Consider the following 18085-nt stretch of genomic DNA (forward strand, 5'->3'; position numbering starts at 1 on the left):
TAAGTTGTCTATTTATTGTTTTTTCTCTATTTTGTTCTCTTATATCTGTGGTCATACCACCAAATTCATTTCTTATTGCTAATTCATATTTATCTAGTATATCTATATTTGTTGTTGATGGAGATCCATCTATTTTTTTATCACTTCTAAGTGTTTCTAGACTTTCTAGGGGTAAATTTTCTATCCATAATTTTGTTGTTCCAACAAATGTTCTTTCTATATATTTCGGTGTTTCTTTTGTTGTTATTTTGTTATCAATTAGTTGCTTAGATATACTTCCTACCCATAACAGCATTGCTTTATTTATATCTGTAACACAATCTAGATCTAAAAAGTTATATTGTTCAGTTATTGGTTTAGGCGTCCATTTATTATTTAACCTACTATTCCATATTGCATTTGTTCTATCTGATTGTTCATAATTTTCTGTATAATAAGTTGGTGCTGTCCATTTAGGACTACTTCTAGGACTATTATCCGGGGTTTTAACTCCTGATGTGCTAGGTCGATTCATATCTCCTGTGTTTATTTCTAATTTTTTCGGCTTATTTACTTGTTCTAGAATTTCTGTGTATGTCTCACTTATATCACTTATTTCTGAGTTTTGATCATTTATTGTGTCTGATTCATTTTCGTCTATTTCATTTACTTCAAGATTTTCATTTAATTTTTGTTTCATCTTATTTATTTCATTAGTTAATTCGAGCTCTTATCTTTTTCTATCTGTTTCTCTTTTTGTTTAGTTTCATATAATAATTTTAACTTAGCTAATTCTTTTTCTAATTCACTTATTCTTGTATTTTTTATTTCTTCTAAATGTTGTACTTCTTGTTTTGCTTGTATTTTTATTTTTTCAATTTCTTTTGATTTATCTATTTCTTCATTTTCTTTTGTTATTCTTATCATAGCTGTTAAACTATCTTTTAATTTCGCTGTTTCTTTTTCTAACATTAAATATAAATTATTTCCTATTTTTTTATATCTTCTTCCTAAATTTAAAAATACTATTTTTATTATTAATCCATCTTGATTTTCATATATCTTTTCGTCTACTGCAAATTCTTCTTTATTCATTATAATTTATAAATTATGTTATGTTGTAATTTATATTCAAGGCAATCTATTTGTATTTCTAACATAAATATAACTTTTCTTTGTGCTAATATTGATTTTTTACATACTCCTGCTAAAATATTTTCTTTTAATCTTTCTTTCCTATGTTGTAGTTCTTGTCTTTTTTCATCTATTTTTTCTATCAGTTGTTGCTTATATAATTCTTTGTTCATATTGTTTTTTCAAATAAAAAACATATTTATATTCTGTTTTTGAAATTATGTTTATCAAATGGTTTGTCTTATCATTACTTGTTTTAGTGAGTTGTGATAGTTCATATTCTATGTATAAGGGTTTTAACTTTTTCCATATCTTTCTATATTACTAAGTTGTAGTTGTTTGTTCATATTTCATATATTGAAACTAGCCAATGATCTTACAAGAACTTTGTGGTTGTATAATGATACTACACTTGCTTTTTCTTTATTGAGTATAGGGCATATTTAGATGGCTGCTTCGAGACCTCAACCATGTGACGAGTGATATTTGAATCCAAGGATAAGATATTTCTTTCGAGCTGCCATGAATTCTGCTTATTTTCTTAGTCCATCACTTCAGACTAGACCTTTATACTTGTGTCTTCTTAAATTTTGGGGTTGCATACCTTTATTCTAGACACTAGTGTTTGGGTACTATGACTTTCAGGTTATAGAGGATTTCCTTCCGCAGATGTTTGATGATAATGACTTATGCTTATAGGCGAACTTGATTTTGAAATTATAAAACTTGTTATCCCTTTTGAAACTTGGTATTTTGGAATACTTATGGATAGTTTGTTAGTAGTTAGTTGGTTCTTCCACAAGGGGTTAGTGTGGGTGCCACTTACTGCGGTTCAGGGTTGTGACACAAATCCTCATCCTATCCCATAGATTCTAGGAGTTAATCTGAGATCATTTATGGAAGAATTCTTGAAGACTACTCAAGAGGTAAGTCCCGAAAAAATTTATCATGGATGAGGCACAACTTACACTTATTGTATGAGGAAATACTTTATTATTATTATTATACTTGAACTCGAGGGATCTACACTTTATTTTTCTTCTTTGCCTCCTAGTTCTCTTTCTTGTTTTTCACTTTCCTGTTTTTTCTCATTTTCTTTTTCTTTTCCTTCTTAAATTTATTTTATAATCGATTTAATTATTTTCTCAATTTGTACAAATAAAAATAATTATTTACGTATTTGTCTTAACAAATTTTTTTACAAAAATATTTTATCATTAAAATAAAAAAGGCATGAGGATACAAAAATTTAAGTTAATTCTGTAAATGTCACTTATGTCATAAAAATTGACCACTAAAACTATTTCTATTTTATTTTTCTCATTTTTTACTTATAGTACTTTAAAAAAATTCACCTTCATATTTCGTATTATTTTAACTTCTATTTTTAAAATTTATTTAAACTTATTTTTTACTTTATTTGAAATTAATGTTTGATTATGAAAATTTGAAATGCAACTTTTCAACTTGAATGAATATTTTAAAATTAAAAAAACAAATTAGTATAGTCTGTTTTTAAACTCATTTTTCACTTTTGATATTATATGTAAGTACATTCAAATATGAATATTAAACTAAACATTAAAAAAATGACAAAAAAGAAGAAAGAGGAAATCAAGAAAGAGAAATAGGAGACAAAGAAGAAAAATAAAGTGTAGGTCCCACGGATTCAAATATAATAATAATTACTTTCTCATACAACTAGTGTAAGTTGTGCCTCATACAAGTAGTGTAAGTTTTGACTTATTCATAGTAAAATTAGTTGCAACTACTATAGAAATAATTGGGACTTGTGTAGGTATTTTTCATTCTCAAAAAATATTTGGGACTTGTGTAGACTGTTGAAGGTTATTGTCTGTTGGGATTTTGTTAAGTTATTATAACACAAACTTTGGTCTAGAAGGATAGGAAACCCATTGGATTTGATTAAAGTTCTAAATACTATCATCATGTTGATTGTAGAACTAGCATTAGACCTTACATTAATGAGAGTACTTAGGGTTCTTTTAACGAAATTTGAGGTATGTCTCTTTTAAAACATATATTTGACTATAAAGGTAATTTCACACTAGCTAGCAGCACTACAAGAAAACTGTGAATTACATAGAAATTTTCCTACAGATTTTCATGCTAATTCCCAGATAAATCTCCATGTAATTTACGATTTTCTTGTAGTGTAGGGTGTTATGTGCATGTCGTACAAGCATGCAATGAACCCTCGTAATTGCATTCTACATGATAAGATATGTATATGAACATAGTATTTCCTACGATGAGCTTTATTATACTTGATGTCTAAAGTGATATTTTGAAAAAAAGTTTTCCCTGTGAATGTGTCAATGACTTGAAATCTTTGTTCGAGTCTGCTTCACTTCCTAAGCCCTCACCAATTCGTGCAATAACAAACAAGAGACATTAAGGATAATTTGTTTATTTTAGGAGGAAAATGATATCTTCACGAAATCGATCATGAAGACTTAACTTTAATTTAAAACACAATTTCTCAAGTCAATTGATGACTTTGAAATATCCCTATTATGAAAAGGTAATTTGAATTATAAAGTTATTTGACGGAAGTGTCATGATTGTTGAATGTTTGTATTTGGGCTTGTATGTGAAAGTTGTGTTATTTCAGAGTATGAATAGTCATAATGAATTCTAATGAAACGTTGTGTCAGTCTTGTGAACACCTAATTTTTTACCAAAATATAAAGATTTAACACCAACTTTTTAAAAAATTATATTTAAAATAAATAAATTGTAAATTACTTTAATAATAAAAAATTATGAATTTATGGTATTTGTTTCAAATCTTCAACTTTTAATTAGTATAAATAATAATGGTACTATATATTAAGAAAAAGAAGAAAAAATAAATTTAAAAAAAAAAAGAAGAAGAGTCCTAGATATTCAAATTACCTTTCCCTTATCTTAATTAACCTCAAACTCTCAAAAACTAATTTTCCTATTATTTTTATTTAGTAGGTTAATTATTTAATTATTTCTCAACCGTAACTCCCTCAAAAATATTTCAAATTAAATCCTAATCCCACTCTATTACGTTTCTTTTAATTAGCACCAGATTCTCAACCAAAATTATTATAAAAGATACGTTCAGTTGAATAGAAAAAAAAAAGGAACGGAGATTGAAAGACGAGAGCAAAACAAAGCAAGAGAAAAAATCAAGGAGAAGAAAAGTGAGTTATTCTTTTGAAATTTAGGTTAGAGTTAGAATTTTGTTTGTGGTTCCAATTCGTGGTTCTAATTTTCCTATTATTTTTATTTAGTAGGTTAATTATTTAATTATTTCTCAACCATAACTCCCTCAAAAATATTTCCAATTAAATCCTAATCCCACTCTATTAAGTTTCTTTTAATTAGCACCAGACTCTCAGCCAAAATTATTATAAAAGACACGTTCAGTTGAATAGAAAAAAAAGAAACGGAGATTGAAAGACGAGAGAAAAAAAAAGCAAGAGAAAAAATCAAGGAGAAGAAAAGTGAGTTATTCTTTTGAAATTTAGGTTAGAGTTAGAATTTTGTTCGTGGTTCCAATTCGTGGCTCATGAAAGTTAATACTTCTTTATTAATTTTGGAAATCAGTAGACCGTAGCAGTTATTTTTGTGGTGAATCAATAATACGAGGTAACTCTAAATTCTTGAATTCTTGTATGATTTTAATGAGGTGCTTGTAAGAAAGTTTAATTCTAATTATATGAAATTCTTTTAATAGTGTGTGATTATTATTATTATGAAATATCATTTTTGTGATTGATGTTATAAGTTATTTTTAGAATTCGCAAAAGCTTAAGAAAACGTTGCCAGAGATTCTTATTGTTAAGAATAAATAAATAAATAGATAATTTAAATATGCATCATGTATTATTATTATTATTACTATTATTATTATTATTACTATTATTATTATTATTATGCTTTTAGATACACTTTGTAACGTATATCTCTTCATGATATTGAATTGATAAATTTGAATAGATTCGTATATCTTTCCATTTAGAATTTCACTTTAGAAGATTTTGTTGAATTTATTGTTGACTTGTTAGGTTAGGATATAAAAATAATTAGTAAATGATTTTTTTTTTAAAAATATATAAGTAGAATTGTAAATTTCATCTAGAGATTCATGATAAAATAGTGATAATTACTATTAATAATAATAAAAAAAAAGTAAAATTTGAGAAATTATATAAAGAGAACAAAAGAATAAAAAATAAAAAAAATAATAACAGAAAACTTTTTTTAAAAACAGAAAATTAAGAAAAAAAAAGTGAAAAAAAACGTGAAAAAATGAAGAGAAACATAATGTTGTTAAAAAAACAAAAAAAAATATAAAAAATAAAAAGGGTAACTAAAAACGTGCAAAAGGAAAAAATGAAAAAAAAAAAAAAAGAAAAAACTTTTTTTAAAAACAAATTGTCTTAATGTCTTTAGATTTTTTTTTTCTAGAATTAATTATAAATTTCATTAAAATTAACCTCTATTTTAGATCTAATTTTTTTTTTAAAAAAATACAATTCACTTGAACTCTAAAAAGCTTTTTCCTACACAAATTTTAATTCCTAACTATTAAACACCTATATAAATTCTACACATAATAACATTAAATATATNAATAAAATAATTTTCAATAGATTTAAAATAAATAAGACGATTTTTGAAAGGTTTAAAATAAATGAGAGAATAAAGTAAAAATATTTTTATTATTAAGTTAAATAATATAATATTTAAAATTAAGTCTAGTCATATCAAAGTCAATGAAGCGATTGTGCTAGAACCACGGAACTCGAGGGGTGCCTAACACCTTCCCCTCGGTCAACAGAATTCCTTATCCGGATTTCTAGTTCGCAGACCAATAAAAATAGAGTCAAATTTTCTGTTGATTAGGGATTTAAATAAGGTGACTTGGAACACCAAAACTCAATTCCAAGTGGCGACTCTAAATAATAATTATCCCTTTTCAAAACTTCACTTTAATTGGAAAAAATTCTTTTTCTTTCAAACAATAAAAATCAAAAAATATTGAGAAAAAAAGGGGCGTGACAGATGGCGACTCCGTTGGGGACGACTAACTAGAATTCGAGCTTTAAATATTGATTTATGTATGACTATGATTTATATACACTTGTGGATATTGTATTTGTTTAACTTAATATGCTAATTATTTATTTAGCGTTTTGATAATATTTGAATTGGATTATAACTGTCTTCTCTCACGAACCATTCTGGGTCTTCTATAATAATAATATGGGAATTGCGACTATGCACCCCGCTTCTATCAAGATAGCTAGTGGATCTTTGATCCATGGTGAAGGACTTTCAATTAAATATGTATAGGATGGGGAGCACCCATGCACAAAGCCGGAAAGCGCTGCTACCGGTACGTTGCTACTCCCTGACTCGAGTTGTCCACTCGTTTTTACAGTCAGTCTAGATATTTTTTCTCCACAAGTTAAACCTTAGTAGAAATGAAACTTTCAAACATGATATCCTTACTAGGTTTCGATTTATTTGTATCATGTGCATGTAACTTAGCGAGATTCGGCATAGGGGCCCAATCTGACTAAGACAGGTACCTTTTCGTGAGACCATCATGTGGAAGACTGTAACAAAATGTTGACCGGCTTTAGGATTAATCGACTAAAGAAATGAATATCCATTTTCTACCCATTTTCAACCAATGATTCAAAATAAACAAATTAATACACATATATATACATACACACCTAATCCTCAATTTTATTTTCGCTTTTATTAAAATAATGCATAAATAATAAAAATAACAATATTAATAATATATGTATATATGTCTTTTAAATTGTACATGTACACATTATTTTATTTTTCTTTCTCTTTTTTGATCAAAATTGTCTCTTTATCTGGTCATTCTTTTCAAAAACAACCTGAATCAATGATCACTTTAGACATTCCGAATCATTTCTATTTTTTAACTACTCCAATAAATAATTTTGAATTATCAAAATTTCACAATTAAATTTGATTTTAAAAATTCCAAATTTCTTTTTCTCAACCAGGTAATCATGTGATCTATGAGGTGTGATAAAAGACCAAGGGATGAAGTAGTCGAAATGGTCAATGATCCCCCAAAGTTCATGATCACAGATAAAACCCCATAATTACTAAAGGATTGGTGGAACGATATGCATGAATTTAGGCGGACTGATATATTCAAACAACTTGGTTTTCTTACAGATATCATGAGATTTAGTCCTGAGAGGTTTGATCGAGGCTTTGATCCCGTTTTGGGATTCCACAAACAATGTGTTTCGATTTAGTGATATTGAGTTGACGCCTACATTAAAAGAATTGGGTGATTTCACAGGTTTAGGCCAGGATCTTCGAACTAAAACATGATAGCCCCTAGGAGTGTCAGCAGAGGTAAATTTCTAGAACAGATGCACATCACCCATCCTCATAAGGAGTATTTTGATAATGGGTTGGTTTCTTTGGAATTCTTGTACTCAAGATATGGAAAGAAGGAAGGATTTTCAAGCTATGCGAAACAACTTAAAAATGGACAACACCTCCCTACTTGGGAAAAACATAGACAAGAAGCATTGATGGTGGAATTCTTGGGAGCTATGGTTTTTCCAAGGAAGGATAAAAAATTGATATTCGTCTGTCAGGAATAGTCACTATTATAATGAAGAAAAGAAAATCCACTATATTGCCGATGATATTGGTTGATATTATCGTGCTTTGACTAAATGTAGAGAGGGGGAGATTTTTTTTTAAGGTTGTAGTATTTTATTGCAAATGTGGTTTTTGGAGCACCTATATCGCCATTGTTTTGCGACAGATTTCGAATCCGATTGGACGAATTATATTTTGAGCCACCCGACAGGATGAAAGAATTATGAGATAAATTTCCAAAAGGTGTCAAACATGGAGACATTATCTTCTTAAATTGACGGCATCTAAAATTACATGGAACTATCATTTGTTCCCTGCTAGTGAGGTAATTGTTATCTCTTCCTATCGTCCATTATTCGTTCTGACAGACCTTCGCGGTTTCCAACCATACATACCCCTCCGAATTCTACGCCAACTAGGACAAAAAATTTTTTTACCTAAAGCCGAGGATACGCAGAATTTTGAGTGGGGGGTGACATTTGAAGATCGAGATCGAGAATCAGAAGCCCAAAAGATTTGGGGTGGTAGTCGAACTTTAAGTTCGAAAGCTATGGTTGATGATCGCGTTGAAGGAGAAGTTAACCCCTTATACCTCCATTGGTTCTTTGATCAAGCCCCTCTCAAAGTAATGCCCGAAGGATCAGCGCGAGAAATCATAGATCGAGAAGAGGAAATTAGAGTAAGAATCAAGCAGGCCCGACTCGAGGTAGAAAGAAATTATAGGTCTACTTTAGATATCCTAATCAATGACCTAAAAATGTTAGAGAAGAGTTGGCTCGACGTGATGCAATATTCGAAGAAAGAGTTACATTGATTGAAAAAAGAGTCGAAAAGAAGCATCTATCTACTATTCGAACCCTACATGAAGATTTGAGCATTGTCACAGGTGCTATGGAGCAACAGGAGGAAGAATATAAGAAAGAAAAGGCCATCTTAATACATGCACAATCTAGGTTACAAAATCAATTAAAAGCTTCTATGGAACGAGAAAGGCACATAGCAAACCGTTTCACATTGTATGAGGCAGAAGTGGTGACCGAAAGAAATCAATGGATGGAAGAGCGTGAAGAATTTCATAACCAAATTGAAGAGCTTCAAGCACATGAAGAGCATCTGAGTGATGCAGTTGTCACTACTGAAGAATGGTTGCAGAAATGTCACGAGAATGTGGAGGAGGCCAAAGGACAAGTGCTTCAGTTGACAGAGAGCTTGATTGATGTTTATGGTGGTCATCTCCATCGAAGTGATGAGAGCTTGGGTCGAGAGTCGCGTGCACTAGCCCCACATCTGCCGAAAGCTTTGTTCAAGGTCTACTCTAGCCTAGGGGGGCAATTGATGATAAAGAAATGTCGGAGATGAATTTTTTTTATTATTTTTTTTTCTCTTTTTAGTTCGTCAAATTTTGTTTTAATCCTAAGTACTTTGATGTTTTTATTTTGGTCATTTTGATTTGAATGGTATTTTCATTTTTAAGTTAAATAAATGTCGTATTTTTCTTTTCAAAGAAATTTATCCACATGAACTACGTAATGATCTGATTCATGTTCAAACATGATACGTAGGCAACCTTTAATAGGTTCGATCAAAATGCATTCAAATTATTCAAGTAAGTAAAGTAGGGGACCAAATGACATAAGCAAGTCGTCCAAAGCGGGGATGAAACATAAAAGTCTTCCAAAACACATTATAGACATATGAATAATCTTGGTGCATAACATACAACGTTAATTTAATATCCTCAATATGTTGAATCCTAACACACACACACACACACACACACACACACATATATATATATATATGAGAATTTAGAGAGTTTAAAAGGTGGTTGGTTTGTGAGGAGAGCTGGCATCTCATCAATATAACACAAGATCAAAAGGGAAAGAAAAAATGACACGTAAAGACGGAACAGAGTCGGAAAATGAAGACGGGCAAACCCAAATGGTTGCGCAAAAATCGGTACCTATAGATGAGGTGAAAATGTTAAGACAACAGATGACCGAAATGTACGAAGCTTGTTTGAATGCGAATATGCCATTCCCCATCCAAGTGTCAACAAGTGACCCGATTTATCCACCTGGGTTTGGACCCTACATTAACACATCTAATACTGCCGGAACTTCCTCAGTAAACTCGTTGAAACCATCAATGATGAACAATCCACTTTTCATGCCTACTGTCCAAACTAATACAATTTCTCAACCAACACTAGTACAAAAATCCAATGATGACCCTATACTCAAAGATCAATACGGCCAAGGTCATGCCCCTAAATTAACTTTCAATGTTCCTAACTCTTACCACCACCAATACAATTCTCCCGTTGAAGTTGAGAAAAACATTAAGAATGAGGAACATGAAGATATTGCAAGGAAAATGAGGAGTTTGGAATAAAACATATGGAATATGCAAGGCCTGGGAGGACACAAAAGTGTCTCATTTAAGGACTTATGCATGTTTCCATATGTTCAATTTCCTCTAGGGTTCAAAACTCCTTAGTTTGATAAATATAATGGTCATGGCGATCCAGTGGATCATTTGAAGATTTTGTAATCAGTTGAGGGGAGCCGGAGGAAAAGAAGAACTTCTTATGGCTTACTTTGGAGAGAGTTTAACATGCTTAGCATCAGAATGGTTTATCGATCAGGACATTTCTCATTGGCACGTTTGGGATGATATGGCGCAAGATTTTGTCCAACAATTTCAATACAATGTCGATATTATTCCTAATCACAATTTCCTAGCTAATATGAAAAAAAAATCATCAGAAAGTTTAGGGAATATGCCATAAAATGGAGGGAGCAGGCGGCTAGAGTCAAACCGCAGATGAAAGACTATGAGTTAATTGATGTTTTTCTCCAGGCTCAAGAACCTGAGTACTTCCAATATCTTCTCTCCGCAATGGGCAAGCCTTTCGCCGAAGCGATTAAGATCGGAGAAATGGTAGAGAATGGCATAAAGTCGGGTAAGATTGTGAGTCAAGCAGTCATTAGAGCTACCACAAAAGCAATACAAAGTGGATCCGGTGATTTTACCAATCGAAAAAAGAAGGAGGAAGGGTCCATGACGGCATCTGGATCAAGAGGTGTTCAAATGGGCATGAACCATCCTTATGGTCAAGTCCAACAAGAACAATATAATTCTCCTCAGCATTATTACCCGTCCCAATATGCAGTTCTCAACACTCAGGCATATGTTCGGCCTTTTTCGCGCCAACAATGGCGGGGGCCTGCCCCACAAGTTTCTCGCCCCCAACAACAAAATTTCCAGGCGCCATACAATCCACGTCCCCGAACAAACTATACGAGAGAACAAGGTCAAAAAGAAAATTTTACCCCAATTGGGGAATCGTATACGAGTTTGTTACGAAAATTAATACAATTGAGACTGGTTGAACCTGTCAATCCGTACATTATCAAACCAAATGCAAGAGGCTTTGATCAAACTGTTTATGTGAGTATCACGCCAACGCTCCAGGTCATAGCACAGAGAAATTTTCGACCCTTAAAGAGTAATTGAGAAGTTAATCGAAGATAAGGTAATCGAGGTACGCAATGAGGAAGCACCAAATGTCACCAATAACCCATTCCCTGCTCATAATAATGAGCGTGTTGTGGGGATGGTTGACATTTTTGAAGATTATGAGCAAATAAGTAGAACAAAAGTGGAAAGCAAGGTTTCAAAAGAAGAGTCTAGTATGGTTTTAGAACCCATACAAAGGTCACCGATAATTGTTAAAGGTGCACGTCGAATTTTGGGTAATCGAGGAAGCTAGTGTTGTATGTCCCTGAATCTATAAAAAGAGTATACGTACCGTTGAATGGACTAAAATGCTACATTCCTGGTAAATTTTCAACGTTTGATCAAAATCAAGAAAGTCTGAAAGAGCCAGTTGTGATACAAATTGCAACACACCTTCTGATCACAAACACCAAGGCTGTTCCATGGAACTACAACAACGTCGTCGTTACTCACAAGGGAAAGGAGATTATCGAAGAAACAAATGAAACAAGAGGCTTAACTCGTTCCGGAAGATGTTATGCTCCGGAAGAATTAAAAAGGGACAAACAAATCAAAGAAAATCAGTTGCCGATGAAAAAACCAGTCACGGAGGAAGATGCTGAAGAGTTTCTGAAAAAGATGAAAGCTCAATATTATTCTGTTATAGATCAGTTGAGGAAAACGCCTGCTCAAATCTCTTTATTGTCATTACTCATACATTCTAAAGAACATCGTGAAGAGTTGACCAGAATTTTGAATGAGGCACATATCTCAGAAAATATTACAATGGGTCACTTGGAAAAGATGGTCAATCAAATTTTTGAGGTAAATAGAATCACTTTCACTGATGATGAATTGCCCTTGGAAGGACCTGGACATAATAGGGCTCTACATTTAACCGTCAAATGTGAAGAGAGTAATGGTCGATGGAGGATCGGGTGTAGACATATGCCCTCTTTCCACTCTACAAAGCTTGAAAATCAGCACTGATGGGATTCGTACTAACAATGTTTGTGTACGGTCATTAGATTGTGCAAAACGGGATACTCTTGGTGAAATATACTTAATTGTTACAATTGGATCAGCGGAGTTTGGAATCACTTTCAAAGTTATAGACATGGACACGTCTTACAATCTTCTTTTGGGTAGGCCATGGATCCACATGTCTAGAGTTGTGCCATCTACTCTACACCAAGTTGTCAAGTTTGAACATGACAAACAAGAAATCATTGTCCATGGTGAAGATGATCTCCCAATCACCCGAGATCTTTCAATACCATGTATTGAGGCTAAAAGAGGTTGTGAATCCCTCAACTATCAGGCTTTGGAGATAATAACAGTTAATCAGTTCTTAGAAGGAAAGCCTATCCTCCAACCTCATCAGTCCTCTACTTCAGTCATGGTGGTGGCTCAAATGGTACAAAACGGATATGAACCTGGAAAGGGGTTAGGTTTGTAGTTGCAAGGAATTGTGAATCATATCCATCCAATGGGTAATCAAGATACATTCCATTTGGGTTTCAATCCAACTAGATTTGATAGAAAATGGGCAAAAGATCGTAAAAGAAATGCTTGGAATCTGTCGAAGCCGATCCCCCATATTGCTCAATCTTTCATTGAATCTCGAGGTGAACCGTGTCCAGACTTACCTATCCAAAATGATGTGGATGAAATGTGTCAAGGTATAAAGGAAATGTTTTATGAGGTAAACATGACTCAGAGGGGTGAGGGCACTAATCAGATGGATGTGCAGTTTATCGGCCCGAATGTCCAAATCAATAACTGGAAAGCCACTCCTCTCCCGACAAGAAAGGGGTCATGGTAGTTTTGTTTTGCTGTTTTTTTATTCTATTTTCTTGGATTATTCTCAGGGTTGTAATTCAAACATTCTAGCTGTTTTGCTTTGTTGTTAACCCTTCTATCCTTTCCTATTCAATGCAATGAAGTTCTAGTCATCTTCTTTGTTCCTACTCTTTCTAATATTTGTCATCTTATTTTCATTTTCAGTTACGTTAACTTTAATAATATGACATGCATGCGGAGTTCACAATTAGATCCTAAAAAGTTGTCTGATCTCATAACAATGAATCCTAAGTCTAAGGAATATGATGAAGATGAAGCTGATGAAGAAATAAAAAGGGGTTTGGATCAATTTGAAAATAAGCCTAAACCTAATTTAAGTGAAACGGAGGTGGTTAATTTGGGAACTCCCGAAAAAGTGAATGAAATAAAGATAAGTATTCATGTCGATCGAAATATTCGAGACGACATAATTCAAGTTTCAATTGAATACAAAGATGTCTTCGCTTGGTCATACAATGACATGCCGGGGTTAAGTGCTGATATGGTAGTTCACAAACTTCCCATACATCTTGATTTTCCACCTGTCCAGCAAAAGCAGAGAAAATTTAAGACAGATATGAGCGATAAAATCAAAGAGGAAATTATGAAGCAACTGAGTGCAAAAGTGATCAGGGTCGTCCAATACACTACTTGGTTGGCTAATGTTGTGCCAGTACCAAAAAAGGATGGAAAGATCATAGTTTGTGTTGATTATAGAGATTTCAACAAAGCAAGTCCAAAAGACAATTTTCCACTACCAACATTCATATCTTGGTTGACAATTGCGCTAAACACGAGATTCAATCTTTCATGGACTGCTACGCCGGATATCACCAAATTATCATGGATGAAAAAGACACAGAAAAACTGCTTTCACCACCCCGTGGGGTAAATATTGTTATAGGGTCATGCCATGTGGTCTAAAAAATGCACAGGCAACCTACATGAGATCTATGACTACCATATTCCATGACATGATGCATAAAGAAGTTGAGGTATATGTCGATGATGTCATCATTAAGTCTAGAAAGCAAATTGACCATGTGCGTGATCTAAGAAAAATTTTCAAAAGGTTGAGAAAGTACAATCTCAAGCTTAAATCCGGCTAAATGTGCATTTGGAGTTCCATCTGGCAAGCTTTTGGGTTTTATAGTTAGCAGAAGAGGCATTGAATGAGACCCCTCCAAGATAAAGTCCATCCGATAATTGCCACCTCCAAAAACCAGAACTGAAGTCATGAGTTTTCTGGGAAGGTTAAACTATATAAGTCGATTCATCGCTCAACTCACTACTACGTGCGAGCCGATATTCAAGTTAATTAAAAAGGATGCTGATATTAAATGGACAAGTGAGTGTCAAAAGGCTTTTGACAATATTAAGGAATATTTAGCAAATCCTTCGGTACTGGTCCCCCAGAGCCTGGTAGGCCTTTGTTTTTATACCTCTCGGTGACGGGTAATTCCTTTGGTTGCATTCTAGGACAACATGACATCACGGGGAAAAAGGAACAAGTTATCTATTACTTGAGCAAAAAATTTACACCCTATGAGGCAAAGTACATCTATTAGAAAAAACATGTTGTGCTTTAACTTGGGTCGCCCAAAAATTGAAGTGCTATTTTTTGTCCTACACCACTTACCTCATATCTCGAATGGATCCTCTGAAATATGTTTTTCAAAAATCCATGCCGACGGGTAGGTTGGCAAAATGGCAGATTTTGCTTACCGAATTTGATTTTGTGTATGTTGCTCGCACCGCCATGAAAACATAAGCGTTGGCCGATCATCTGGCAGGGAATCCGATTGATGATGAATATGAACCCTTAAAGACATGCTTCCCTGATGAAGAGATCAACTTTATCGAGGAAGAAATTCCTGATAATGACCCCGTATGGAAATTATATTTTGATGGGGCTGTCAACAAAAACGAGTGGGAATTGGGGCAGTTCTTATCTCACCAAACAGTTGTCATTATCCTGCCACAGCACGACTTCGATTCTTTTCTACCAACAACACAACAGAATACGAAGCTTGCATCATGGGTTTGAATATGGCAATAAAGTTGGATGTACATGAGCTCTTAATCTTGGGGGATTCCGACTTGCTCATTCGACAAGCTCGAGGCGAATGGGAAACTCGAAACGTTAAGCTCATACCGTACAAACAATGTTTAGAAAATCTCATCAAAAAGTTCAAGTCCATTGAATTTAGATATATTCCCAGGTTTCACAAAGTTGGCTAATGCTTTGGCCACACTAGTATCGATGCTTCCATACCTAGGTAATACCTACATTGACCCGTTGAAAATCCAAGTTAGGGATCAACATGGTTATTGCAATATAATTGCGGTGGAGGCAGATGGTGAGCCTTGGTATCACGACATCAAACAGTTTATAAAAGCTAGAGAATATCCACTGCGTGCTGATAGAGATCAAAAAAGAACTATTCGGCGACTCGCCAATGGGTTCCTCTTAAGTGGCGATATCTTATATAAAAGGACTTCGGATTTTAATTTATTACGATGTGTGAATACTCAAGAGGCGGAAACAATTATGAATGAGGTACTCAAAGGGGTATGTGTCCCACACATGAATGGTTACGTCCTAGCAAAAAAGATTATTCGGGCAGGATACTATTGGTTGACTATGGAGCGAGATTGCTTCCAATTTGTTCGCAAGTGCCATCAGTGCCAAATTCATAACGACTTGATTCACTCACCCCCTTTAGAGTTGCATCCTATGTCTTTTCCGTGGCCTTTTGTTACATGGGGAATAGACGTTATTGGTCCAATAGAGCCGAAAGCATCTAATGGTCATCGGTTTATTTTAGTTGCCATTAATTACTTTGCCAAGTGGGTAGAAGTTGTCATGTTCAAATCAGTTACCAAGAAAGCGGTGGTGGACTTTGTTCATTCCAACATCATATGTCGTTTTGGCATACCAAAAATCATTATTACAGACAATGCAATGAATCTCAATAGCCACTTGATGAAGGAAGTTTGTGAGCAATTTAAAATTGTTCATCGTCATTCAACCCCTTATCGTCCCAAATCAAATAGGTTTGTTGAAGCTGCGAATAAAAACATCAAGAAGATTCTTAGGAAAATGGTGCAAGGATCTAGACAGTGGCATGAGAAATTACCCTTCGCTCTCATGGGATATCGCACGATTGTTCGTACATCAGTCGGTGCAACTCCATACTTATTGGTTTACCGAACTGAGGCTGTCATACCCGCAGAAGTTGAAATCCCTTCTTTTCGAACCATTGTTGAAGCAGAAATTGAGGATACAAAATGGGTTAAATCTAGGTTAGAACAATTAGCACTGATAGAAGAAAAACGATTGACATCAATTTATTTTGGTCAATTATATCAGCAGAGGATGGCTCGGGCTTATAATCAGAAAGTACGCCCAAGAAATTTTGAAGTGGGTCAACTTGTTGTGAAACGTATCCTTCCCCACCAAGATGAGGCCAAGGGAAAGTTTGCTCCAAATTGGCAAGGCCCTTATGTTATTAAGAAAATTTTATCCAAAGGAGCTTTGCAATTGGCGGATATGGAGGGAAAGGCGATTGACATGATTGTCAATGCAGATTCGATCAAGAGATACTACATTTAGCACTCCTTGTCATTTTTATGATAAGAAGATTAAAATGTATCCTTTTTTGTCTCAAACACCACTGGTCTGGTGATTTTTAATAAAAGAAAAAAAATAAAAAAAAGAATTTTAAAAAAAATTGGAAAAAAAAACACACAAAAAGTTCATTGGACTACGTTTGACCTGATTCCTAAAAGGATACGTAGGCAGACCTTCATTGGGGTTCGGTCTAATCACTCAATAAAAAGATAATCATGTTCTTCAGTTCTCTAAAGGTTGAGACATTATGTAGGCGAACTATGGGAGAAAATGAAGAAGAGAGTTTTGTGAGTGAAAAATCTTACGGGCACTATAAGACGATGGTTAGTTGAGTGATAAAGATTAGAATGTCTTATTGGTGAAAAATCATGAAAGGCGCTACTGATCAAATGATGACATTTTGTCTTGACATGAGCGCAATCATGATAAAAGTCAAGGTTAGACTTAAAGGTGCAACATTGTTTCCTGAGATTCAGACAACTCGAAAAAGATCAAACGTTCAGTCCAAATGCATGTCATGTTTTAAAGTTGTCACGTACTTTTAGATAAGATTCTTTTCACTCATTTAAACATTTTCTTATTTATCTACTACTTCTAAAGACATAATTTTTCCTTTATAACCCTTTCATTGAGTTTTTATTTTTTTTCTTTCTCAGCATCAACTCGTGTCAAGTGAGAAAATAAAATTAAATCCACCAAATTGACTACGGTATTTCCAGTTGAATGTTGGGGACATGCACCATATTGACTAGGGCTGTGAACCTATCGAGAAAATAAATATCATAAATCGATACCGTGTGAAAATAGATAAAGCAAAAGAGTTGCTTGGGAACGAATGAACCACACAACATGCACAAAATGGTAATAAGTTAGAATGTCCATGAAAAGTATTTCAAGGAAAGATAAGGACTGTTTTTAAAACATCTTCAAGATATTCGAACAATCATCAATGGTATAAATCTCCCAATCGGGGCGGATCCAGAAGTCAAGCTTCACAAGATACTCGAAGTCATGAACCAACCACCCATTTAGAAAAATTAACAATACATTTCTTTAACTTGAAACAGGTATAAAGCAGAATCATGTAAATAGTTTGCGAGAGACAAACGCCACGATGGTAAGTTCTTGATTTCATACAATATGCATGATAAAATAATAATAACAATAAAAATGATTTTTTAATAGAATCTGGGGCGTTTTATTTTATTTTTAGTTTGTTCAATGTACAAATAAAAATAAAATAAAATAATGATGAATAATAATATTAATAATGATAATAATAATATAAGTGAAAAGAAGATATATATATATATATATATATAT

General features: G+C 33.4%; 1 protein-coding gene across 1 annotated transcript; it reads left to right on the forward strand.

The window, feature by feature from the left end:
• Positions 1-8676: 8676 nt before the first annotated feature.
• On the forward strand, positions 8677-12745 carry LOC114074739. The gene is made up of 5 exons (XM_027912725.1): positions 8677-9093; positions 10648-11238; positions 11324-11543; positions 11660-12202; positions 12315-12745. The coding sequence occupies exons 1-5, from the start codon at positions 8677-8679 to the stop codon at positions 12743-12745; spliced, it is 2202 nt and encodes a 733-aa protein (XP_027768526.1).
• Positions 12746-18085: the final 5340 nt, after the last annotated feature.

Source organism: Solanum pennellii, chromosome 11 (genome assembly GCF_001406875.1).
Source record: "Solanum pennellii chromosome 11, SPENNV200".
Taxonomy (NCBI): Eukaryota; Viridiplantae; Streptophyta; class Magnoliopsida; order Solanales; family Solanaceae; genus Solanum; species Solanum pennellii.